The following is a 27,513-nucleotide window of genomic DNA, read 5'->3' as shown; positions in this document are numbered from 1 at the left end:
AGATTTCACTTCTTGTCTGTATCCTTTCAGCCTATATCCCAGGCGTCTCCAGGGTCCAGGCTTGTTAATCCCTACAGAGCACCTGCCCATCATCACTTCCTTACCCCTCATTCCAAACACCAACCCTTAACAGAATACTTTGGTAAGAAGGTAGCAAAAGACTTACCAATGAAGGCCTCAGATTCCACATTTGAAAAGTTAAGCTTGAGTCCAAAAGCATACACTCTAGCCAGCACCACCTAAAAGCCAATGAAACAAGAGTTTAACTTTAAAAGGGAATATTTATACATTTTCTTTAAATCCATAGCACCTACTAAGTTTTGATTTACCATCCTCCTGGGATGCCCAACTCCGCTTCTTTGCCTAGAAAAATCTTTGCATATCCTTCAAATCCATCGAAGAGCCTTTCCCTGGAAGCCTCCCCAGTGTCCCAGGCAGACCAGGTACCCCTCTCAGCTCCCATGGAACTTGGTGATGCGTTTATGATAACACATGGCATGCCGTAGCATAATTTCTTGTTGCGGGGGCACTCTCTAGTCTGTAGACTTTTCAATAAGAGAGACCTATTAAATTTGTCCCATCCTTACCCCCACTGCCTGGAACACTACAGGCATTTGTTTCTCATAAGTATTTGCAAAATGGATGGAAAAATAATCTCCTCAATTTATTAGCATAGGCCTGGGTACCTAAAATTCTCCCAGGCCACAAATTTCACCATAGAAATGCATGCCTCCATACCATTGCTTTTAATAGGCAATGGTTTAACAGGAAGGATTAATGAGATTAATGGAAAGGCAAACCTTTGGGACGACACTCCCCTGGGCAGAAATCTCCAGAGGCTCACAGAATCTAAGGAGGCAAGTCCAGCTCCACAGCCAGGATCTGGGCCTGTACCAACTGGCCCAGGCTGACTCCACGGCCTCAGTTCACCTGGTTTCCCCAGTGGACTATCAGGCAACCAGGACTGATGGCCAGATCCCACACATATCCCCTCTCAGCCTAATGTCTTCCTCTGCATTATCTCCATCTACTAAAATGCCATCCATTCCAAACTTTCAATTCCAGACCAAGTTCATGGTGGGGCCCCCAAAAATTCTGATTTTTTCTTTTCTATTTTTAAAAATTGGGGCCAAGTGCAGTGGTTCACGCCTGTAATCTCAGCACTTTGGGAAGCTTAGGTAAAAGGATTGCCTGAGCCCAGAGGTTTGAGACCAGCCTGGGCAATCTGGCGAGACCTCATCTATACAGTGAATCAAAAAATTAGGCCGAGTGCAGTGGCTCAACCTGTAATCCCAGCACTTTGAGAGGCTGAAGCGAGAGGATTGCCTGAGCCTGGGGGTTCGAGACCAGCTTGGGCAACTTAGTGAAACCTCGTCTCTACAATAAATCAAAAAATAAGCCAGGCGTGGTGGTGTGCAACTGTAGTTCCAGCTACTTGGAAGGCTAAGATGGAAGGATCAACTGAGCCCAGCAGGTCGAGGCTGCAGTGGCTGTGAGCATGCCACTGTACTCCAGCCTGGGTGAAAAGAGTGAGACTCCAACTAAAAAAAAAAAAAATTAGCTGGGCATGCACCAGTAGTTCCAGGCACTTCTTGGAAGGCTGAGGTGGAAAGATCACCTGAGCCCAGCAGGTTGAGGCTGCAGGGGCCACAAGCGTGCCACTGCACTCCAGCCTGGGCGACAGAGTGATTCCAACTAAAAACAAAAATACATGTTACATAAAATATACAGTGAAATACATGTTACATAAAATATACAGTCATAGCCATTTTTAAGTGTCTAGTTCAATGGTATTAAATACATTCATGCTCTTGTACAACCAGGACCACCATCTACCTTCAAACTTTTTTCATCTGCAAAAATGAAACTCTAGACCCATTAAACACTAACTCCCCCTTCCCCTCTCCTCCTGGCCCCTGGGACCCAATACATGTTTTGGAATTAGCAAATAAATAAATGTATAAAGATATGAATGAATCTGGTTTAATTCTCCCCACAAAAGCCAGAAGTACCGCCCCCTCCTGCTGGACCCCATAGCACGCTTCACATCTTTTGCAGATGTATTCTAAACCATCCCATTCTCATCGATCCTTTTTGAACAATTATTCTCTCCTTCTGGGCAGAACTGTGATTTACTTGCAAGGCGACGCTTGGGTCTAAGTGCATCTGGCCTGTGCTCCGGGTTGCCAGAGCCACTGCTCAAGTCTCAAGGTTCCCGTTGCAGCTGTGACACTGGCTAATCATTCCCTTTGGCTTCTTGGCTTTCTGCCCTCTCTGGCTGCTGGTTCCCTTTGCTTGTTCTGCCTGCCTCTCATGTCAGAGTGCCCCGGGGCTCAGTCCTTGATGTCATCTCTTCTGTCACTCCCTTGGTGACCCTACCTAGTCTCAGGGAGTCACATAGCCCCTCTATGCGGGTGATGCCCACATTTCTCTCCCAGCCTGGACCTCTCCTCTTAACTCCTGACTGGTCCATCCAAATGCCTGTGTCAAGTAAGAAGCCAAGTAGACACAGTGGATGTCTCAGACGTAACACGTCCAGTCAGATCCCTTACCTTCCCCCCACCCCCCAGAGTTGCACCCGCCTCGGTTTAAGACAGTGTTCTTCCGATTGCCCAAAGATTTAGAATCTTTCTCATCGCCTCTCTTCTCTCTCACTCCATATCCAGTCCTCACTGAAGCTGGTTTTTACCTACCAAATGCATTCCGAATATGACCACTTCTCACCACCTCCACCATTACCACCCTGGATCATTGCGACAGCCTCCTAATTGGTGCCCTGCTTCCTGCTGCTGCTCTGGGAGTCCCTCCTACCTCCACCCAGAGTCTATTCTCAACAGAGGAGGAAATCTAGTGCAACATGAATCAGATCACGTCATTTCTTTTTTTTTTTTAATTTATTTTATTTTAAAGATGTGGGGTACAATTCGGGATTAGGTATACAAGTGGTCATTGTACAGGTAATGTTTGGGCCTCCCTCAGGTCCCCACTTTGCCTGGTTTGAGATCAGGTACCCTTATTGATGTTATGTGCCCCAGCGCCGCTGGCAGTTTCTGGCTACTGCCTATCCAGTTCTTACAGTATTATGGTAAATGTTCAGGATCCGCTTAGGAGTGAAAACATGTGGTACTCAGTTCTTTGCTTCTGTGATAAATCACTGAGTATGATAGACTCTAAATCCATCCAAGTTGATGCAAAGTCCATAATTTTGTTCTTCTTTATGGCTGTGTAATATTCCATCGTGTATATGTACCACACTTTTTTTAATTCAGTCCAGTTTTGTTGGGTAGCATGGCTGGTTCCATGTTTTTGCTATTGTAAATAGTGCTGCAATAAACACGAGTGCAGGTATCTTTTTTGTAGAGTGATTTGAGTTCCTCCGGGTACATTCCCAGAAGGGAAATTATTGGACGGTATAGAAGGTCAAATTTCTAGTTCTTTTAGGAATCGCCACACTGAATATGCTTTCCATAGAGGTTGAACTAGCTGGCACTCCCACCAACATGTAGAAGTGTTCCCTTTTTTCCGCATCCTTGCCAGTATCTGTGGTTTTTTGTTTTATTAATGAAGGCCATTCTGTCATTTCTTCAAATCCCTTAGAAGCCTTTCCAGCAAGGATGATGCCAAAGGGACGAGTGCTTGTATAGCAAACCCACAGACCCTGGGACTGGCCAGGGCAGGAGGGTCTCCAGGCCAGTGCCCTGTCTCTTCCACCTATTTCTCCACTGGCAATCCTGACAGTATCATCTATTATCTGATTCCTAAAAACGGGAAGCTTTTTTTTTTGAGTCAGGGTCTCACTCTGTCACCCAGCCTGGAGTATAGTAGCACAATCATGGCTTGCTGCAGCCTCCACCTCTTGGGCTCAGGAGATCCTCCCGCCTCACCCTCCCAAAGAGCTGGGACTACAGATGCACACACCATGTCCAGGTAATTTTCTGATTTTTTGTAGAGATGAGGTCTTGCTATGTTGCCCAGGCTGGTCTTGAACTCCTGGGCTCAAGTGATTCTCTTGCCTTGGCCTCCCAAAGTGCTGGGATTACAGGTATGAGCCACCACACCCGGCTAAAGAGGAAGCTTTTTACAGGGAGGGAAATAAAATCAATCAGTTTCCTTTTCCAGCTAGGGTACCACAAGAAGCCAACAACACTCACATTTCTTAAGAAGTGATAAGGCATGTCAAGTCTACCAATATGTAATAACTAGTTTCCAAAGATAAGGCTGGCCTTCCAGAAGCGAGCTATGTGGTGGTGGGCAATCCCCTGTAAGCCCCTTTTCTGCCTGCCTCCTGCTGGCCACCAAGTCTTGTTTGCCTAATTGCCTCTAGACTCCATCCCTGCCCTTCACCTCACTGATGCTGTAAAGCACAAATGTCGGAAGTCAGGGCTCTAATTAGCTCTCCTTGGAGCTACTGCAGCGGCCTCCTAACCTGCCTCGCCACCTCTAACCTCTTACTTTTAACAGCGACCCCACATGCTGTCTGGAATGATTTAAATAAAAACCAAGGTCAAGTCAAGTTGACTTTGGTCAAGTCCCCTGATTAAAACTCTACCAAGAGTTCTACATGGCCGAGATATACATGCTTCAAATCCTATTTCAGTCAGCCACAGTAAACAGTTGTTTTTTTTTTTTTTTTTTTTGTCTTCCCCAGAGGCATTTCTTCTGCCTTCTTCTTAAAAAGACTCTGTTTGCCCCAACAGGGGTGGACAGCAATCCAGCCCAGAGTAGCACACTCCAACCACTGGCTGCAGTGACTGGTCCAAAGGACGGCAGGAACATCCCCACACCGAGCCAATCAGAGCCCTTCTCTAGAACTGAAATCCAGATGCAGAGGAAGGAGTTCCCCCTTAACTGGGATAGTAAACTGAGGCTGAAGTCAGCTGTGCCCCCATGGGGAAGGCAGCGGTCTGCAGTAGGGAAGACTGAGGCCCACACATAGAGAACAGAAGGCAAGGGACCCGTTGGAACATGGGCGGTATTGATTCATATTCCAGAACTTCCTTTGTGCACTCCTGCAGCATCCTTCCCAGGTACAGAACCAGCAGCCACCCTTTATACCTCAGCCAGTTGGAGTCCCTAGAGGCCCACCTCGCCGTTTTCTGTGTCTGTGCCTTTCCTCATGTTGTGTCCCCTGCCTGGAACGCACGCTTCCCTGGATTTTTACATAGAAGCTAGACTTCCTCTGTGGACCCTTCCCTGAAGGAAGACACGGTTAGTCCAGTCTCCCAGAAGCATTCTAAATGGCCTAGAAGTCACCCCTGTGTGGCACTCGGACGCCTCCCTCTGCCCCCTAATCCCACAGCTAGCTGCCCAGGCTAGAAACCTCAGACTCAGCCCAGTCTCCTCGCACTTCAGCAATGCCTGCGTGGGTCTTCTTCCTCCTTTCTGCCCCAGGTCTATGTCACAGCCCAGGACCTCAGGCCTTTCTGCAGTAGACACAGGCGGCAGCCTTCTGGGCTATCACTCCCTTCCCTCCACACTACTATCAGGGCAGCCTCCATAGCCCTCCTGCACCCACAGAACCAAACCCTGGGCATCTAAACTGGCCCCAACCTATGTGCACTAATTTCCCCCACTGCTACCACTCCCAGAAAGATGGAACAGATGCGCTTGTTCCTACCCCACTGGCTAAGTACAACTAAAACCCCAGGCCATATGTGCAAGACAAACGTAAGAAGACACTGAGGCAGAGTGAAGATGGCAAGGAACGGCACCCTGATGAGCTTCTTACACTTCTTTTTTACCTCATATAGCCCAGAGTTGGAACTGAAGAAACCAGCAACCCAGAAATGCCAATAGGCACAACAGAAAATGCCCCAACAAATCTCCCTCCTATGAAGACAGAAAACCAGTAGATAATAATCACTCTATTTCAGTCAAATGCCACAAAAATATCATGGTCTTACCCTCTTCCACATCAGCCAGGTGCAGGCGACATTACAACAAACCCACAGGTGACCTTATGAGACACAGTGAAAGACTAAATGCTTGTCCCCAAGACTAGAAGCAAGGCAAGGATGTCCACCCTCACCCTCTTGTTTAGGACTAGAAGTCCTGCCAGCACAATAAGTCAGTCAAAGGAGGTAAAATTCTTCAGACTGGAAAGGAAGAAATAAAGCAATTCCTATTTGCAGATGATATAATTGTCTAGGTAGAAAATCATGGGGAACATATAACTAACATGTTGGATACAAGATACAAACACAAAAAAATCAATCGTCTTTCTATATGCTAGCAATGAATATGTGAACAGCAAAATTAAAAATACAATACCATTCATAATTGCTAAAGAAAAAAAAAAGAAATATATGGGTGCTACTATAATCTCCCCAATGATTGCTCTATGGTTTAATCATACAAGGCCATCTGTGCCATGAGGGCAGGGACAATATATTTGTTTTTCTCTCCAGTGAAATAAAAATACCCAGAGCAATGTTTGTTATCATTGCTCACGCCCTACCCTTTTAAAGATGGATTTTCTTCCCCTTTATACTCCTAGTGAGATCACAGTCTATTAAAAAGCCCCATCTCCAGTTTCTGCCTTGGCAGGTCATGACTGCCAAGGAAGTACGTGGGAAACAGCTTCCGCTCCCACTCCCAAACACGCTCATGCTGCTACCCTGCAGCCGGGGCCTCGCAGACAGCAGGGACGGGAAGGGCCCCTGTAGGCATCTCTCAGCACCCCCAGAGGGTACACTGGGCCCCTCCCATGTCACTCCAGGGGGGTCCCAAGACCTGGCCTGGAGACCCCGGATTATGATGGGAGACCACCGCCCGTGCTGCCTCACTCCTGCCGGGAGCCGGCAGAAGCTTCGCATGTCTTCCCTCTGCCTGGAAGTTAGCTGTAAATGGGAATCGCCCGTGTGTGCTGAAGAAAGTACAGCAGAGTGGAAGAGGCAACGAGGCCCAGGTCAGGGCCCAGAGGACATCCAGATGTCTTTTTCTAAAATATTTCCCCTCTGCTTACCTCTGAGGGTGGAAAGTGAGACTGATACTCAATAGGCAAAAGCCAAAACATCAGTCATCTTTCTCCCATCCCCTGCTCCCAATCCCACAGCAAAGCCTGCTGCCCAGTTTCTGAACAGATCTCAGATTTGATGATTCCGGTCATCTCTCCCACCACAGGGGGGACCAGCCCCTCCATGCCTCTCCTGGAAAATGGCAACAGACATCCGCTTCTCCCCCGCGTGCCCCATACTCCCACCGTCCACTCTCACACAGCAGCCAGAGTGTCCCTTTTAAGATGTAATTCAGAGCCTGCCATTCCCCCTTTGAAAACCTTGAAATGGCCTTGGCTCTGCTTGTCATTGACAAGGCAGCCGAGTCCTTATGGTGACCCCCAAGGCCTGGCCCCCATGACCTCCCTGCCAGCGACTTCTCCCACTCTCCTCTCTTCCTCACTCCACTCCACACTGGCAGTCTTCACCTTGCTGCTCTTTTTGCACAAAGCACTCTTCTCTGCAGTGAAATACACAGCTCCATCTTCACGGCATTCCCCACAGCACACGTTATGCCATGAGTTCACCAGGACCCGTGTCCTTTTCCTTGTGGGTGCATGGCTAGGCCTCCTTCCCCAGCCTCCCTTGGAGTTAGGAATGAACACATGACTGAGCTCTGACCAGTGGGAAGGAGAGACATATGCTTCCTGCAGGCTGGTCCCTAGAAACCGCCCCACAAACACCCCAACCCCCTCCGTTTTTCCTCTTGCTCCAGATGAATGGAAAGGAAGCTGAGGGCCATGAAGAAGGTAGAGACACAAGAGAGAAGGAGTCTGTGTCCCTCGGTGACCACAAAGAAGCATGTCTGCTAACCAGGAGCAGCCACATGGGTACAGTTGTGTTGAGTTGCCACACTGAGATTCGGGAGTTTGTTTGGTACTTAACCTAGCAATGCAGTCTCCATCTCAATGAGGCCTTCCTTGACCACTCTATTTAAAATCTTCCCAACACTTCTTATCTGACTTCCTTGTTTTATTTTTCTCCATAGTCCTCATTACCACATAGCATGATGTATATTTCATGTATCATTTTTTTCTGTATCTCTCCAAATAAGAAGGTAAGCTGAAGGCAAGAAATGTAGACCGTTTTTTTAGAACAGTTCCCATCATGTTGCAGACAATCATTTGTTGCTGAATGGATGAACGAATGAATGAATGGAACATTTAGGCTCCAAGGTTAGAACCATCTGGTTAAGACCCAGCTCTGCCATTTGCTGTGTGACCTGGGGTGAGTTACCTACCCCTTTAAGATTCATTTCTTTTTTTTTTTTTTGAGTCTGGGTCTCACTCTGTTGTCCAAGCTGGCGTGCAGTGGCACAATCACGGCTAACCACAGCCTCGACCTCCTGGGCTCAGGCGATCCTCCTGCCTCAGCCTCCTGAGTAGGTGAGACTACAGGTATACACCACCCCACCTGGCAAGGCTCATTTTCTTTATCTGTAAAGTGGGGGAATCCCTCACAGGGATTGAGAATAATTAAGATCATGAACATAAATCCCTTAGCTCAGTGTCTGGTAGCAGCTTGGGCTCTGGAAATGCTAATTGCTATTGTTAGGATGAGATGGTTTCGGAGCCCAGCGCGGTCATTGGCAGGGTAACATTTCAGAAGAGAAAGGGTTGAATGGATATTTACACGCACAGACTCTTTCGAAAGAAATCGTGGCAAACACCAAGGCAGTGAGATTCAAGAGCTGCCTTAGAGTTTTCAGCAAATCACCAACGATCAAAGGAACCTGACAGGTGGGGGCAGGGGCGGTGACTAGTGTGTGCAAAGTCTGCAGAAAGTGCCTATGGAGCCAGCACCACCCAAGTGACGAGAGATCACTCTGTGCCTTTTAAGAAACAATTTTCACAGCAAAGCTCGAGAAAAGAGAAAGGCCTCTTGCATCATGGGGACAAGGTAATAAGGCTATAAAAATGGAACTCAAATAAACCTCACACAGAGCCCACATGGGCCCAATTTTCCAGGGAAAGTAGCGATTGCACAGCATTCAGATGGAGGAAGTCACACTTGTGCCTCAGCATAGCAAACAGCTTTCAAAAATCATTAGGCTGCAGAAAAGCCACCGGGTCTGCCAAATTAGCAGTGCCAGCTCTCACCTGTGCCCCCCCCCACTCTCACCTCTTTCTACAGATAAGAGGACAGGGACAGTGATGCCCAATGGCTGTGTTCCTGTTCCTCCCAGGACGGGGCAAGTGGCACCATGCAGTCAGGAGAGGCCCGAGACCCCCAGTGCCTCAGCCCTGATGCCCCTCCAAGAGGCCCTTGACCTTCTCCTTGGCCCAGACCAACCCTCAGGTCTCAGCTCCTGGCTCCCTGCAGCCTGGCCTCACTGATAAACCCCCCTTGAAGCACTCTCTTCCTGTGGCCCCTCTCCATCCCCATCTCTCAATCCCTCTCATCCCCATCTTGGACCCTCTTCCACCATGGCAGCCCTGGACGTTGATAATCCAGGACTCGACACACACGGCACTGCCCAGCTTCCTGGTTCTAGTGCCTGTTCTTCCCGCACAGCAGAGGCAGGACAGCTTCATGGTCACAAGCACAAGGTCTGGAGCCAGATGAACTTGGTCAATCGCAGCTCACAGTGGTGTAATGTTGGACAGTTAATTAACTGCCATATGTCTTAGCTTCATCTGTACAATGGAGATGGTGATAGTACCTCACAGGGTCATCGTGTAGATTAAATGAGTCCTAAAAGTACCTCATGGGGTCATCATGTGGATTAAATGAGTCCTTACTAATAAAGCTCTTGGAACCATGCCTGGCACCTGATACCCTCCATAAAGTGCTGCTGTGGCCATTATTACACGCAATCAATGCTTCGGCCAAATCCCAGACACCACCCCATATCCTTCCACCTCCATCTCCTCCACCCAGAGGTTCTCTGCTGGGAACGTCCAGCCTCCATTTAGGCCTGCCTTCAAGGAGCTGATAAAAGCAACCAGCTCCCTAAAACCCTTCTTGACTCCCCTGCTCCTGCCCCCAGTGAAGATGGAAATCCATCTTCTCTAACAGGGTGAGCTGACTTCCCCCAGACCCTCTGCTTAATCTCCCCTGAGTAATTATCGGTTTTAAATTTGTTTTACTCTCCCACTCCCAGGTCATGAGCTCTTCAGAAACAAGGGTTCACTGGGTTCTTTCTCCCCAGATTTCTCTTCCCTGCAACTTAATACAGATAAACACTCAGTAAACATTTGCTGGATTAAACTGAAATGCAAAGTCTAGAGCCTGAGTCTGCATAGTAAACAACCAGAGACTAAAACAATAAGAACCACCACCAATCAGCAGGTCAGGGGAAGCCTTCTCCATCACTCCGAAGCCAACACAGATCTCGGGCTCAGAACAGCACTGGGGAACACGTGAATGCTGTCTGTTTGTCAGTTTCATTCTAGTTTTTCCTAATGACCTACAAAAAAACCCCCAAGTCCTTTTGGCAAGTTTGCAACCTGCTTTCACTGCTAACGGGCTTCCCAACAGGCTCACTCTCCTTGAGGAGACACAGGTTTTGTTCCTCAGAAACCCTATTTACTTGTTCTTGTTTTAGGGCATTTTTAAAAAACACCCTTCAAAAGGGATCACGGTTTATTTTATTTTGTTATTGTTTTCATCAAAGCATCAGATGTAGGGACACAGGATCCCTCAACCAGCGCAGGTAGGCTGCTCCTTCTCAGAGGATTACTTGGTCCCCTCCACACTCAGGAAGAAACGAGTCATGAGTCACTTGTACACCCGCAGCCTTCCGCTTATGTCTAATTTCACGTAACTGTTACCCTGCTTCTGCGTTCACTAAAAACTCAGCAAAGACCGTCCCTAGCATTTGAAGTAAATTTTTAATATATCCTCATGACATTCTCCTTGAAAAAAGAAATCCTGACTCTATCAAATCTTGGGCCATCGCCATTAACGAGACAAATGCCAACTTAATGAAATGACTCCGTGATACACAAAGATGGCTTAATGGAGCGTTATCTGGAAGAGCAAAAATTAGAAGCAATCTAAATGCTCCATAACAAGCTCATGGCTTCTTGAAAAGCCTTGACAGAATATTACACAGCCGTCTTAAACGAGCCTGGGGAGACCGAGGGCCCATGGGAAAAGGCTGAGGATGTAGTGCTAAGAGTCCAGAGGGCACAGTGCCAGGGAGAGGCTCCATGAAGCCATGGTCATCTCAGGAATTCCATCTCCAGGCAGGCCAGGGGGATGGGGAGAGGACCCTCCCTAGTTTGCAGAATGAATCGGTTCCTGGATGAGAGAACAACTAACTCTTTTCTTTCTTTCTTTCTCTTTCTTTCTTTCTTTCTCTTTTTCTTTCTCTTTCTTTCTCTTTCTTTCTTTCTATCTTTCTCTTTCTTTCTTTCTATCTTTCTCTTTCTTTCTTTCTCTTTTTCTTTTCTCTCTCTCTCTCTCTCTCCCTTCCCTTTCTTTCTTCCGCCTCTGTCTCTGTCTCTCTGTCTTTCTCTCTTTCTTTCTTTTTTCAAGTCGGAGTTTCACTCTGTCACCCAGGCTGGGGTGCAGTGGCACGATCACAGTTGCTACAGCCTCGACCTCCTGGACTCAGCTGATCTTTCCACCGCCTCCTAAGTAGCTGGCACTACAGGTACACACTCTCATGTCTGGCTGGTTTTTAAAATTTGTTATTGTAGAGATAAGATCTCACTATGTTGCCCAGGCTGGTCTTGAACTCCTGGGTTCAAGCAATCCTCCTGCCTTGACCTCCCAAAGTGCTGCGGTTACAGAAGTGAGCCACCACGCCTGGCTAAAGAGGAACTTTCAAACCCCTCAGACACTCAGCGTCAAGTCTTCTCCTCACCACAGTGTGGCCACCCAGCTCGCCCCTGATGGCCCAGCCCTTCCCAGGCCTCTGAGGGATGTGCCTGCTTGCTGCCACTTGGCAGATAAAGAAAGGGAACCCCTAAGAGACTGAGTCCCCGAGCCAAGGCCTCTAACTCCTCAGTCCCTGCACTCTCAGTTTGGCTGGAACTCTGCCACCCTAAGGGTACTGCTGCAGGTCCCTGGGAGCGTGTGCCCTGTGCCGGCACCACAAGACAACTCTGCAGCTGGAGAAGAAAGTGACTCCAGAGCTCCTCCCTCTGCCCCCCACACCCCTCGAGGCCTACTCCCACCAACGTAGACTCCTCTTGCCAAATACAAGAGGCCACAGTCATCGCCCTGGATTTAAGACCCTCCCTCCTATGGCCCCAGACCGCCTACCTAACCATGCCTCCTGGCACTTGCTTCTCCCCAGGTTGGGCAGGGGCTACTTCCCTGTCCTGCCACAGCCAGCAGTCGGGCTCCTTCCACCAGCCCAGACCCCTCGCAGAGCAGCTCCAGGGTTCTCTCCTGCCCAGCTCCTCCAGTCACATGGGTCTCACCCACACTGTCTCCCTTGGGCGACCCCAGCCCCTTGGAGTCTGCTTACTCTTGTATGCAGAACAATCAGGTCACCCAGATGCTGTCTTCCCAGGGACACGTCTCCTCAAAATGTCCTCTAAACCTACCAATAGTGACTCTGTCATGTAAGTGGTTGTCAGCTCTCCCTTGACATCCCTTGGGAGGGAGTATACACATAAGGCAGGGGTGCTGGTGCCAGACCCCTGTAAGAGTCCTGATGGATCAGAGGGCTACTTCCACCAGAGCACCTCCTTAGCCCCCGCCCCCCACCTCAGCCAGGGTGCAGGGTGCTGGAGATACAGATCTGACCAGGCCAGTCTTTGCCCCGCAGGAATTCAGACTCCAGGAAAAGTGTAAGATAAGCCCTGCTAATGCAGCGAGATAAATGCCAAGCAGCAGAGAGAAGGCACAGAGTGAAGAGGAACACAGAGCAGAGGGGACAGCAGGATTTCATTCAACCTGAGAAGGGGAAGGGGAAGGGCACATGTGAGCAGGTCCTTGAAGCACGATTAACAACAGTAATAAAAGTCCTGGCAGCTGACACTTCTTGGTGCTTCCTGTGTGTTAAGCATTGTACCCCACGACCCATTCACTCACAGGTCATTGATGTCCCCACAGTCAAGCAGCAGTCTAGGCACTGGGGACAAAGCAGGGAACAAAATAAACAACCCACCTGCCTGCATAGCACTATGGAAAGGTAACAATAAACCACATGAATAAGTGAAATGTACAATATGTTAGATAATGAGAAGTGCAAAGAGAAAAAATGAAGCAGAAAAGGGAAAGCAAGAACATCTAGGGGGCAGTAAGCTAGGGCTACAATTTTCAATAAGGTGACATTTGAGACAAGATCTGGAGAAGGTGAGTGAACTAGCCGCACACATGTATCTGGGAAAGAATGTTCCAGGCTGAGGGAGCAGCCGGTGGAAAGAGCTTGAGCAGGAAGCATGTTGGAAGAGCAGCAAAGACTCCAGTGTGGCTGTAATGGAGTGACAGAGAGGCAGGCAGCACCAGCACGTACAGCTGCATGAGAGGTACACTGCGTAAGTCGGGGGTAGGGCAACTCACATGCACCTGATCGACCATATGCTGTGGCCTTGGAGTGGGAGTTGAGGGCTTAAGTACCAGGAAGCTTTGCAGGCGTGCTGAGATTTGGTTTTTTCTCTGAGTGGGACAGGAAGCTACTGGGGACAGGGCTCTGAGCAGAGGCCTGGCCTGAGCTGACCCTCAGGCCCGGGATGGCTGTGCAGAGGGTGCACAGTAGCGTGACGAGGGAGAAGCAGGAGACTGCTATGGAGGCCACTGTGGTAGGTTACTCGACTACACAGCCCTATCCTCACAGTCAGCGTGGTAGGTTCCACGGGATCTCTTCCACAGAATAAGACATGGAGGCTTGGCCGGGCTTGGTGGCTCCCACCTATAATCCCAGCACTTTGGGAGGCAGAGGCGAGAGGATTGCCTGACTCAGGGGTTCAAGACCAACCTGAGCAACATGGCGAGCCCTTATCTCTACAGTAGATTAAAAAATTAGCTGGGCATGGTGGCACATACCTATGGTTCCAACTACTTGGAAGGCTGAGACGGAAGAATCACCTGAGCCCCACAGGTTGAGGCTGCAGTGACTGTGAGCGTGCCACTGCACTCCAGCCTGGGCAACAGAGTGAGACTCCAATTCAAAAGATAATAATAATAATAACAAAAGACAAGAGATGGAAGCTCAAGAGAGATATGGCCACTTGCCCAAGGTCACTCGATCAGGCAGAGGCGGAACTGCAGCACTGGAGGCAGGGGAAGAGAACTTTTCAAGTGATGGACAACATCGGTCATGGAATAGGAGCTTGGCAGGGCCCAGCATACTTGGGAAAGGTCAGATTCAGAGTTCAGGAAGGATAAGGTCTGAGGGCACATGGCAAGGGCAGCCGACCAAGGCCTGTCTGCCCTGCCCATCCTCACACCAACACCCACCAGCAGCATCCAAGCCAGCATCGCTCCCTGGAGCAGAGCAACTGTTTTCTGTCTCACCCCTTGTGGCGCTCCTGTCTCTACCACATCAACTCCCAGGCAGCCAGAGGAGCCCTTGCAAAACATAAAACATCAGGGACTGTTCTCTTGCTCTCAGCATTCCAGAGCTTCCCATCAGGACAGGCATACAGCAGCCCCTCAACTGAGGCTGGATAAATGGGTGACTCCCTAGGCCCTACAGACTTACCCAGGCTCATTCTGAAACCAGAGGAAGACTGGCTTCTTCTTTTCTTCCTTAGCAGAGGGAGCGACTCCATGCCGAGGCATGTTGGTACCGCCAGCCAGGGCTCAGTCAGACCAAGGCCAGGCCACCGTGTCAACAAGTCAAAATGCACAAGGAGAGAGAAGAGCCATCCAAACAAACTAAGGGACAACTTAGGAATTAAACTTGTTTAAAAAATAATATTGCTGCCAGGCATGGGGGCTCACGCCTGTAATCCCAGCACTTTGGGAGGCCGAGGTGAGAGGATTACCTGAGCCTAGGGGTTCGAGACCAACCTGGGCAACTTGGTGAGACCTCATCTCTACAATAAATAAAAAATTAGCTAGGCATGGTGGTGCATGCCTGAACTCCCAGCTACTTGGAAGGCTGAGGTGGAAGGATCACCTGAGCCCAGCAGGTCGAGGCTGTGGTGGCTGTGAACATGCCACTGCACTCCAGCCTGGGTGACAGAGTGAGATTACAACTTAAAAAAAGAAAAAAGAGAAAAGGGCAAAAGGTCAAGCCTCTAGTTCTGACAGGGAAGAATAGAGGAAGACTCAACAAGGATGCTCAAGGAAATCGCATGAACCTGCCGGGCACCAAGCTACTCTGGGCTGTCCAAAGCAGACAGTGATGCAAGGGACCTGTGAGCCCTGTCAATCAAGAGTTTCAGAAAAGGCAACTGCAAGGCAGAATATTCTTATTACATGCAAGGTCGGACTCTGAGCCACCAGGAGAGGGATTGATTAGGGGTGGCTGGGTGATAGGGAGGCAAGGAGGAGTTAATTAAAAAGAGTGCACTGAAAATAACAGCCCACTATCCTAGCTGGAGAGACACTGATATGCTGGACCTCATTAAAAGTTGAAACTAACAGGAGACAAAACATAGGCTCGCCTTCAGACACAGCTGCAGCATGCACAAATCTGGACTGCTATATGCAAACTGGTTCATTACTCCTCAGAAAAGATGGCTCTTCACCTGGGGCAGTCCAGAGATGGGTAACTGGGGTGACCAAGAGAGCCAGCCCCTGACATATGCCCGCAGCTTTTGCTTTCTCTACCAGAAGGTCCTGGGCTGGCCCAGACTGACTGCATGGGAGAAACTCAGCCCTCCCAGGGGTCTCCTCCATCTCATCCTACCCCTTTCTGGGTCTAGAAAGTCTGCAGGACCCAGAAGGAGCCAGGCCTATAATCAGATACCCAGGTTCCTGCCCCAGTGCTGGCCCTCCCACTCTGCTACCAATGGCACTTGGAACCTCCTGTCTGGCTTTGGACACCAAGCGGTCATCTTTTCTTTTCTCACTCTGTTGCCCAGGCTGGAGCCACTGCAGCCTCGAACTCCTGGGTGCAGGTGATCCTCCCACCTCGGCCTCCCAAGTAGCTGAGACTACAGGCACATGCCACCATGCCCAGCTAATTCTTTGATTTTTTTTTTTAAGAGTTGAAGTTTTGCTATGTTGCCTAGGCTAGTTTTGAACTTCTAGGCTCAAGTAATCCTCCCACCTTGGCCTCCCAGAATGCTGGGGTTATAGGTATGAGCTACTACGCCCAGCCCCAAGCAGTCATCACCAAGAACCACATCTGAGCCTGCCCTGCCAGGTGTGGGCCAGCTGCTGGATAGACAGGCCAGTACCTTCCCCGGGGTTCCGCAGCCAGCTCGGCACTCCCACCCCTCCTTGCAGTGCTGACCCTTTCTCTTCACCCTCTCCTGGATGCACTTCTCAGGCCACTCACCTGAGCAATGACAAAGAGGAAGGGGACAGTGCACGGACAAAGGGCGACAATGCACTCTTTTCAGTCCATAAGAACAGCAGTGAGAAGAAGCTGGGGTCAGGTCAGCAAGTCGTAAACATGGACAGACAACATCAGAGATGGAAGAGGCCTGAGACCAAGGACAGGGTGGCCCAGTCCCGGGATGACAGAGTCAGGGGCGTCTGAGGCACATGGGAGGTCAGGCTGAAGGAAGAAATGGCAACATGGTGAAGAGGGAGCCTGCAAAACTCATTTCCTCAAGGAAATTAGCAAAGAGCAGCCAGATTCCAGGAGGGTTTCTCAGGACATCTTTCCTGACGCCTTATAAGCCCTCAGCTTGTCAGTTGATTTCCAGAAGGAAAGCTACCTCTTTATAAGAAGTTCCTTTGGGCCTTGTTCAGAAGACAATCTGGAGAGGTCTGAGACAGCATGAGAGTTTATGGCCCAAGCCAAGTTGACAAATTCTGAATTTGATTTGAGAGTGATTGTGGGACTAATTTTTAACTGACCTTTTATGATTATAAAAGTCATTCCAGCTCATTGTTGAAAAATAGGAAACCACAGAGAAGGAGATGAGAATAAAAATCACCTCTAATTCCATAAGGTGAGAATCACTGTTAATATTTTGGTGCATTTTTCTCCTTCTAAGCATGAGATTTTAAAAGAGTTGTGCGCATACTGTGAATATAATTCCTGATTTTTTCCAGTAAAGACCATCTAAAAATACTCCACAGAGTACCAAGAGAGAAGTTCACCCTTAGTGAATAAACAAATTAAATAACAAAATGAATAATAAAAACCCTTCACACGACCGTGCGCAGTGGCTCACACCTATAATCCCTGTGGGAGGCCGAGGTGAGAGGACTGCCTGAGCCCACGGGTTCAAGACCAGCCTGGACAACTTGGAGAAACCTCTCTCTACAATAAGTCAAAAAATTGGCTAGGCATGGTAGCGCACACCTGTGGTCCAAGCTACTTGGAAGGCTGAGGCAGAAGGATCACCTGAGCCCAGCAGGTTGAGGCTGTGGTGTTCATGAGCATGCCACTGCACTACAGCCTGGGCAACAGAGTAAGACTCCAATTCAAAAAGCCTTCACAAAGTTTTTTTAAAACAGCAAAACTGGCTGGGAGCAGTGGCTCATGCCTGTAATTCTAGCATTTTGGGAGGCAGAGGAAAGAAGATTGCCTGAGCCCAGGGGTTCAAGACCAGCCTGAGCAACATGGCGAGACCTCGTCTCTACAATAAATCAAAAAATTAGCCAGGCATGGTGCCGCACGTTTGTGCCTCCAGAAACTTGGAAGGCTGAGGCAGAAGGATCACCTGAGCCCAGCAAGTCGAGGCTGCCGTGGCAGTGAGTGTGCTACTGCACCCCAGCCTGAGTGACAGAGTGAAACTCCAACTCAAAAAACAAAACCAAACTAAAAAACTGATTATTCCACTGAACCCCCATTTCTCTACCATAGGAAAAAATAATCACTATTGCTAGGGTAAAAATGGCCCATAAGATAGAAACATTAAGCTCATTTTTGTACCTTTTTCCCGATGCTAAATCTTCAATAAATATTATTTTGAACAAGCCACACATTTTTTAAAAACATCAGCAGAAGAATCTTATAACTGCATCTTATTATTTTGAAGCAAGAAACCAAGTTTCGGTGGCCTTGAAAGGGTTCCATCTTCCAATACGCAAGCAGACCAAGTCACTTTAAAACTAGTTCACCTTCATGGGCTGTCCTTCCAGTTCTGTGGCTGGTATTCTGTCACCCACACAGTGGATTAATGACCTTGCTAAGGACACAGTGTGCCACATGCCACCCAGTAGGATGCTGCCCTGATGTCTGCCCACGTTCTTATGGGGTACCTGGTTTTACATAGGCCCAAGACCTTGGCCAGTGGAGAGCAGAAGGATCTTCCTGTCCAATGGAGAACACTGTCCAGATCTCTTCAGTGCCATGCCTTGTCCCTGACTCTTGTGATTTCCACACCTCATTCAATAAATATGTCCATGGCAGGCATTGGGCTGGGGAGATACTGTGCCCATCTCCATGGGGCTGCAGTCTGCAGAGTACCTCCCCATCAGTCAGCCTCATGCTAAGCCCTGGAGGCAGGACAGGCCATCATGGTTACTCTCATTATCTAGATAATAAAACCAATGTTCGCTGGAGGACTTTACCCAGGTTATGAAGTGAAAGGGCCGAATTCGAACCTGGATCTTTGGACTCCTAGTCCGGAACCACTCCCACTGATGGATTTCCTTTTACTGACAACCTAAAGTCTTTGGGGTGATCCAATTCCCTCCAGCGCCTGCTTCCCCCCAGCTGCTTAGTTCTGAGCAATGAGCTGCCCTGACCTCTAGGGGGCCACACGTTCCCCGGTTTCTGTGTGCCTGCACAGATTCTGACCCTCCACGAGCTTTTTCTTTTTTTTGAGTTGGGGGTCTCACTGTCACCAAGGCTGGAGTTCAGTGGCACGATCATGGCTCACCATGGTCCTGACCTCTTGGGCTCAGGCAATCCTTCTGTCTCAGCCACCTGAGGAGCTGGGATTACAGGTGCTTGCCACCATACCTGTCTAATTTTTTTTTTTTTAATTTCTGTGGAGACAGGGTCTCACTATGCTACCCAGGCTGGTATTCAACTCCTGGGCTCAAGCAATCCTCTCATCTTGGCCTCCTAAAGTACAGCCACCATGCCCAGCCTCCGTCACCAGCTTTAAACTCTACTTATCCCTCATCCCTCCCATTGCCACCATAATGCAGCAGACTGCTAGCTTGTTCCATATTTGTTCTCCTTGCCACCTTTAAAAACAGATTTTGCTGGACTCATGATCTCCCATTTAAAGACATTTCCCAGCCTCCTTTGCAGCTATATGTAGCCATATGACTAAGTTCTGGTCACCGAGAAAAGAGAATATGCTGTTTACAGGTCTTCCCCATAAAATGACTGGAGGTGTGCCCCTTTGGTCCCTTCCTCTGTGAGAGGGCAAGTGTTTGCCTTTAACCATCAAATGGAAGCCACATGTTGGACCACTATCTACCCTGGTGGACTGTCAAAAGAGAGAGCTTCAGCCACTGTGTCTGTGGGTCTCTTTCACGGTGCAACTTACCTTGTATTCCAACTAACACAAGAATCGTGAATGAGACCAGCTCTCCATTTTCCTAGCAAAGCTCCTTGTCACCAATTAAATAATTTAAAGGAAATGTTCAAAACTTTGTAAGAAAGTGTTTCATTCAGTTTTATTTCACAGAAAACTTTTGAAATATGAAGTCACCAGGATCTTAAAGATGATTTCTGTTCAGGTCACAGGAGAAACTGAGGGGACCCAGAAAAGCAAATCAGCCTCCCGCAAGAACAGTAGGGAAGAAAGCTCTCAGTAACAACCACAACCAGTCCTCTCTCTTTCAGCAGTTCACTCCATTCCTAGAAAAGGCACTGAAAGCTGAAATGATGCAAGCCAAGGCTAATGTTTCCATGGAAACAGTGTTATAATTGGAGCTTGTGTTCCTGACCAAGAACTCGATGGTCAACTTTTTAAAGAAATTATATAAACTCCATGTCTTATCATCTATTCAAGCCTTGGGATTTTTAAAGCTAGAAGGGCTATTGGCCCAAATTATACCACAAAAGATAAGTGTGTATTCTGTGCCATGCAAAGTAGGTGCAAACCCATTAAATCCAACACAACAACCAATCATGTGACCTCTCATTTGCTCTGATTCAGTAACAGTGTATAGCACGAAGTTGTTCACTTTAATAATTCCTGTTGACTTCTAAATGCAGCGAGTCAGAACATTTACAAACATCTTCACTAGAGAAAGAAAGAGGAAACTTGAATTAAAGTCAGAAAAGCAATATTTAAGTGCTGCCTCTGCTTCTGCCAGCTGTAGAGCCCTGGACAGTTGCTTAAACTCTATAAGTAATTTCCCAGTCCACGAGGAGAAACTTCACAACACCCGTCTCACAGGGTTGTGATGAAGACTAAACAAGACATTGTATGTGAAAACTACTTGTAAATTGCACAGGAGTGTCCAGTGGTACTGCTCTCAAGATCGTGGCATTTAGAAAGGCTTTTGTGGGGTGATCCCAGTGAGTATCCTTAAGCAGACTCCAAGCTACCCAGCCACTCTTTGGCAAACTGACCTAGAGCAATCTCCTTTGCTGCCTTTAAAATTCTTCTGCATGCACTAACTGGGAAGAGTCAGTGTTTCTGCTGCATTCATCATGCCATCCATTTGTTCAGCAGCCTTAGAGTGGTTGGCAGGACATCGGTCATGAGCTGTGAAGAGGAAAGCACTGCAACACATCTATCAACCAAAAGTGTGTTCCGAAGACCCACTGCATGGTCGGAAACCTCAAAAACAGACGCATGAAGCATTTGGCGGTACCAGAAGAGAGGAAGATCACAGCAGTTAAGCAAGTAGGCTCTAGAGTGAGACTGCCTTGAACTTGAATCACAGCTCTACCACTTAGTCGTGGAATTGTCTGAGGCACCTCTAAGTCTCAGTCTCTCTAACTAGAAAACAAGACCAATAGCACCCACCGTATAGGGATGATTAAGTGAGAAAAGCCATGTAAGCACTTAGCACACTTATTGGCATATGGCAAACAGTCAAAGGTTAAATACTGCTATTAATAATAATAATAGGGTTGGGTGTGGTAGCTTATGTCTATAATCCCCGCACTTTGGGAGGCCGAGATGAGAGGATTGCCTGAGCCCAGGAGTTCAAGACCAGCCTGGGCACCATAGAGAGACTGTGTCTCTACAAAAAAAAAAAAAAAAATTAAAGCCGGGCAATTACACCTGTAATTCCAGCACTTTGGGAGGCTGAGGCAAGGATTGCCTGAGCTCATGGGTTTGAGACCAGTCTGGGCAACTTGGCAAGACCTTGTCTCTACAATAAATTTTAAAAAACTAGTTGGGAATGGTGGTGCGTGCCTGTAGTTCCAGTTACTTGGAAAGCTAAAGCAGAAGGATTGCCTGAGTAGTCCAGTAGGATGACGCTACGGTGGCCGTGAGCTTGCCACTGAACTCCAGTCTGGGTGACACAGTGAGATTTCAACTGGAAAAAAATTAGCTGGGCATGGTGGCACATGCCTCTAGTCCCAACTACTTGGAAGGCTGAGCTGGAAGGATCTTTTTACTATAACAGGCCAAGGCTATGGTAGCTGTGATCAGGCTACCATACTCCAGCCTGGACAACAGAGTGAGATTCTGACTCAATAATAATCATAATTATAATTATAATACTAAACATATTTGTAATGTTGACAAAAATTTAGATTTGGCAGATCTCCAGTCAGGAATTGCTACAGGCTTTGTAACTGGTATTACCTGGACAGCATGCTGGCTCACCCATTCATCCCCCAGGCTAATCAAGGTTTCCCTAGGTGAAACATCCAAGAATGTCCGACTGGCCAGCTGGCTGGATTCTGACACTTGTTTTTCTGGTTCACAGCTGCTGGTCACTATCCTAAGAGGTGTCTGCAGAGAAGAACAGACTGACATGGATATCTGTGCCTAACTTTTCCATCCATACCAAGGTGTGTGGCTCCCATCTTTGAGGGTGAAATGCATAATCATCTTTTCTTTTTAATTGGAGTCCTACTCCGTCGCCCAGGTGGCTGGAGTGCAGTGGCACGCTCACGGCCACCCCAGGGTTAACTCACTGGGTTCTGGCAATCCTTCCTCCTCAGCCTTACAAGTAGCCAGAAGTACAGGTGTGCGCTACCACGCCCAGCTAATTTTTTTGATTTACTGTAGAGATGAGGATTCGCCAAGTTGCCCAGGCTGTTCTCGAACCCGTGGTGGGCTCAGGAAATCCGTTCACCTCAGCCTCCCAAAGTGCTGGGATTACAGGCTTGAGCCACCATGCCCAGCCCATAATCATCTTTAAAACATTGCCCTATCAAACAAAGCGGAGTTCGTCAGCACCCACTTGGTGGACAGCGCCCCATCCCTAACCGTGCCCTAGAGGTAGGGGAACTTCCTTATGGCCCTCGGGGGGTTATCCCTCCAAAGGCCAGTATATCCTCATGATTAAAATGGCACCGCTGCTCCCTGTTGCCAGGAAGCAACCTTACAGCTTCAAAACCCTTATTCTTCCCCTATCTCCCTCAAGCATCAGACCCACACTGTTAAGGGGCTGGACAAGAATTGTTACATCAGTTTCCACAGATGCGGAGTCAGGCTCAGTTTGAGACATTAAGTGATTTGGCTTAGGCTATAGGTAACAGGAGCAGCCTAGAATTCAGGTTATCTGACTCCTGATCCAGTACTCTTTCCAGAAAATGTGGGTATTTGTTTTTAAACATTCAACTTCCATAATGGCACTTTCCTTCTGGAGAATTCATTAACTAAGGCATCTCAGTCACAGTATAGCGCAGATTCACACACTTGAAAGCCAATCAAACAGGCAGATGTTCCCTGCACTCTAGAAATGTAAAGGGTGACTGACAACAGCCTTGCTGATTAACATAATTGACAATTAATTTCCAGCTCTGCCTTCTTCTTCTCCTCTGCCTGGATTCACTCAGGAGCCTCCCGTCAGGTTTCTGCTGCCTTTAGTACCTCTTTGCTCCAGTCCAACTGGAAGACTAACATTGGATTAATGCTCTGGGGGAAATATTTCATGTCACTGAAACCATAGTCATAATAAAATAACTCCAGTGGTTCTCTACTGCCCACAGTCTTCCGTTTCCCTGGGTAAACTCTGAGTTACCACTTAACCTGGCTGAGTTTCCCCATCTACACAAAGAAAGAGTGGGCTAAATGGAGCCTCACCCACTTCTGGCTCATGTCTGTATAAGCCCCAAGCAAGCCCAAATCCTGCATCTGAATCATTTTAAAGATGATACCTAATGGTCAAGAGTCTCCATGTCTCTCTTTTTAAGACTTGCTCTACTGATTATAAGCTATGTCACCCTACATATGTTACTGGATCTCTAAAATGGCTTGGGGTTTGGGCCTTAAATAATCTTCCATCAAGACCAGCCTGGGCAATTGGTGAGACCTTGTCTCTACAATAAATCAAAAAATTAGCCAGATATGGGGGCACATGCCTGTAGTCCCAGCTACTTGGAAGGCTGAGATGGAAGGATCGCCTGAACCCAGAAGGTTGAGGCTGCGGTGGTGACGAGCGCGCCACTGCACTCTAGCCTGGGCAACAGAGTGAGACTACAACTCAAAAACATAAAATAAAATAATCTTCCAAACCTAAATTCCCATCACTATTTAAGAACTCTCCATTCCAGACAAGTCTGTGTCCCTGTCTGAAAATTGGTCATTCCTACCTTTGTGCTTTTAATTATGCTCCCATCAGGCCATCCCTGGAAATACCTGTCCCAGTCTTGTCTGTGAATCTAAATCCTACCCATCCTTAAAGGGGAAAGCCAGACCACTTCCATGAAGCCTCAACACTTACAAAGTTCTTTGTACCCTCTGAATTTAGCACTTATAATCTAGACCACTTCACTGGTATCATATGTAGCTTTGGACTATCTTCTGCAAGTAGACAAAACTTCAAGCTCCTTGATCACAATTATTTCTGCTTTTCCTTTGGGTCTAGAATGGTGTCTGGCATATAGCCTCTCAGATATTTGTGACCTGAACAAATACATGTCTAATACTATGCCTAAATGAATACGCAATCAGTTTCTCTTTGATGTGGGTCAGCTATTGATTTGCTGCACTTTGGCGCCAATTAAAGATAACATAAATATGAACATCAGCAGGGCAGCAGCAACCGTGGCCAGGTAGCTCCTCACCATCACTCAAAGAGACTGATATCTAGCCAACCTGAAGAATAAGAAAGACACAGACGTTGAACGGAAGTGCTAACCTAAACTCCAAAGTACGTTGCAGGGCCAGCCTCATCAGCCTATACCGTTAGAGAGTTGAAGGAAACATGAGGTTTACTCCAAGCTGAATCCACTCACTGAATGATTAAACAAGGATTTGTTGAGTGACTATTCTGTGCAGACGCTTAGTTGCTGGGGACTTGGCAGAGAACAAGACAGACGACGTTCCTGCTCATATTCCAGCATCTCAGGATGAAGGCTAGGTATGACACCACCCTCTAGCTCCAGAGCGAAGTCCACAAAGCAATTTCTTACATCCACTCCTTGTTATGACTTCAAGTAAGAAAAAGAATGGAACACACCATTCACAACTGACCAAGCAGAGGCAGTGCTAAAAGTGCGCTGTCACTTCCTATGAGGCGTCCCTCACCCTGGAATGCACTGGGGAGGTTTGCCGCACAACACTCTGCACTGAAGTCATCTGAACACTGCCACTTGAGCTCTGTCACTTGCATCACTTAAATATCAAACCTCTCAAATGGCAACTGTGACTCCTGATGCCAAAAACCAAATTCAGGGGTGGAAAAGGAGGGGTGGCATTTGGTGAGAGGATCAGGTAGCTTTCGGCACTACAAACCCTTAGGCTTCTCTCTTCTTTGGAGCAGAAACCTCTTCTCTCCTCTAAAACCTTGAACATTTTTTTTCTTCCAGCAGGATACTGAAAATAGCTTTGCATTTAACATTTAAAATTGTTTTTGATCCCACACTCTTTCAGCTCTGCTCTCTCTTGCAAACTCATTCCATTCCCTAAGGGCACTCGCAAGTATATTTTATAAGCAAGCCAACCAGAGTCACCATTTTTAGCCCTAAGAGTTAAAAAGAAAAAACAATTTACATAATTATATGGAGGATAAGTTGGCCAAGCACACAGGAATCTTATCTGGACCAAAAGTTCTAGGACAAAATTTATTTCGACTTGTCAAGAAAGATAGCAGATCAAAATCAAGGCTCACGCTGGGAACGTCACTGCTGAGCACTGTACATGGCAACTTAAGCTCATTATTTGCCATATACTTCTTCTGGAAGAAACTGGAGGCAGCCATGTTGAAGGCAACTTACTCAAAGTAACTCAGCCACTTAGTGGCTGGGCCAAGACCTCCCAGTCCTGTTTCCCCCTCTCTGCATTACTGGCTCATTTATGAAACATGAAACCAAGTCTTAAAAGCACAAAGAGAGGAATCCCTTTTGTAAAACTTTGTTTGTGGCCAGGCGTGGTGGCTCATACCTATAATCCCAGCACTTTGGGAGGCCAAGGCAGGAGGATCTATTGAGCCCAGGAGTTTAAAACCAGCCTAGGCAACATAGCGAAACTTCATCTCTACAAAAAAAAATCACAAAATTAGCCAAGCATGGTGGTGCATGCCTTGGGAGGTTGAGGTGGGAGGATCGCCTGAACCCAGAAAAAATAGTAGGAGAAGTGACTGAGGTGAGTGGGTCCCATTAATGCCAGCAGCAAATGACCTACAAAGCTATAGAGGAGGGGTCTAGAAGCAAAAGCCTTAACAGCTGCTGATAATGCTACTAAACAGTATGTTTTCAGCTATAGTTACCACTAAATGGCTTTTGTGGGCTTGTCTGGGAACTAAACCACTATTTAGTTCATTTTTTTCTATAGGAAAATGTATCCCAACTTTCCATCAGTTGCCATACAAATAAACTTTTGGAACAAAACCTTTCTCTTTTTTTTTGAGTTGGAGTCTCACTCTGTTGCCCAGGCTGGAGTGCAGTGGCGCACTCATGGCCATCCCAGCATCGACCTGCTGGGCTCCGGCGATCCTTCCGCCTCAGCCTTCCAAGTAGCCAGAACTACAGGTGCTTGCTACCACGCCTGGGTAATTTTTTGATTTACCGTAGAGATGAGGTCTCGCCAAGTTGCCCAGGCTGTTCTCAAATCCGTGGGCTCAGGCAATACCCTCACCTCGGCCTCCCAAAGAGCTAGGATTATAGGCTTGAGCCACTACGCCTGGCCCTTTCAAAACCTTTTTTTAAACATGACTGTGCATGTAAAACAGAACTCTAAGGTCTAAAGTTCTTCTAAACATAATTAAAACAGCAATAGTTGGTGACACATGCTACGACAGCATTTATGAGAAAACTCTTCAAACCCTTAATTTGTTTATATGCAACATGTTTTATTAAAAGCCTTAGAGCAGGGTATGGTAAGTTGTTATTTTTACAATATATACAGCCAAGGACAAATCTGTATGCAAGTATGTACAGGGTCTTTCCAACACTGGGCTCAGGGTTCTAGGGAGGATAAAAGAGGAAAAAACATCTGTTTCACAAGGAACTCATAATCCAGTTACACTGGCCTTGATTTTCCTAAAGAACATCAAGTTCCTTCCAATCTCAGGGCCTTTACACGTGCTGTTTCCGCTTCCTGGGATAATTGCCCCAGATCTTTCCAAAGCTGAGGTCAACTGTCACCTCCTCGGAGAGGTCTCCCTGATGGCCCAGTGAAAGCAACTGCCTTCCTGCCATACCTCATCATGACTGCTGACTATGTGATGGCTTCCCTGTCATCCTGGGTGTTAACATGTTTAATTGTTCACTGTCTGCCTCCTCCTACTGGGCCTCTGTTGCATTCACCACGGTATCATCAGTGCCTAGAACAGTGCTATGCATCCAATAAACATCCCTGACTGAGCAGATAATTAAAAACTGAGATAACTGGCCATCCTGCTTAGATATGATGTGGTCATTGGCTAATTGTGAAGTATCATTGCTTCTGAATGAATGGCTGGCGGTCAAAAGTGAAAAAGACAGAGAGTATGCAAAGGGAGCAGATGTCATCAGAGGATGCTTCATAAAGTGAGAATTAAGGCAGGCTGAGGGAAGAAAGTGAGGCCTCTCGAGTCAAGGGTACATCTTGAGCCAAGGTCCGCAGCAGGAGACAGTATGATGAGGGGTGGCCTAAGAGAGGCAGGGGCGAACCAAGCAGGAGCCTCAGGCACGGGCTGGGGTTGGGGATAGAGGCTGAGCAGGGAAACAGGGCTGGTAAGAAGGAACAGGGTCGAACTCCAGAAGAGCCTGTTCTTAAAAGGCAAGACCGGGAAGACCTGGAAGAAGTAGAGAGTACGCATGCGGTGGCTCATACCTGTGATCCTGGCACTTTAGGAGGCTGAGACAAAAGGATTACTTGAGCCCAGGAGTTCGAGACCAGACTGAGGGACATAGCGAGACCTCGTCTCTATAAAAAATTAAAAATTTGCCAGGCTCGGTGGCTCAGCCTGTAATCCCGCACCTTTGGGAGGCTGAGGTGAGTGGACTGCCTGAGCCCGCAGGTTCAGG

At 47.7% G+C, this 27,513-nt stretch overlaps 1 protein-coding gene across 17 annotated transcripts in view; it reads right to left on the bottom strand.

Annotated features, from left to right (window-relative positions):
• Nucleotides 1–27,513, bottom strand: part of ARNTL (aryl hydrocarbon receptor nuclear translocator like) — a 119,977-nt gene that overhangs the window by 84,145 nt on the left and 8,319 nt on the right. For 15 of the 17 annotated variants that reach the window (XM_021716497.1, XM_021716498.1, XM_021716496.1 and 12 more), the window contains exon 1: nt 167–240. Coding sequence is in view for 1 of the 17 variants with exons in the window: in XM_021716495.1 (XP_021572170.1) it covers nt 167–239 (73 nt within the window). In the remaining 16 variants the exon portion in view is untranslated. Of the gene's footprint in view, nt 1–166; nt 241–27,513 lie in introns of those variants that run through there. The other 2 variants (XM_021716495.1, XM_008065976.2) reach the window with 1 other exon arrangement.

Source organism: Carlito syrichta, unplaced genomic scaffold (genome assembly GCF_000164805.1).
Source record: "Carlito syrichta isolate Samal-C Ts95f unplaced genomic scaffold, Tarsius_syrichta-2.0.1 Scaffold308824, whole genome shotgun sequence".
NCBI classification, from domain to species: domain Eukaryota; kingdom Metazoa; phylum Chordata; class Mammalia; order Primates; family Tarsiidae; genus Carlito; species Carlito syrichta.
This window is presented reverse-complemented; position numbering and strand designations above follow the sequence as displayed.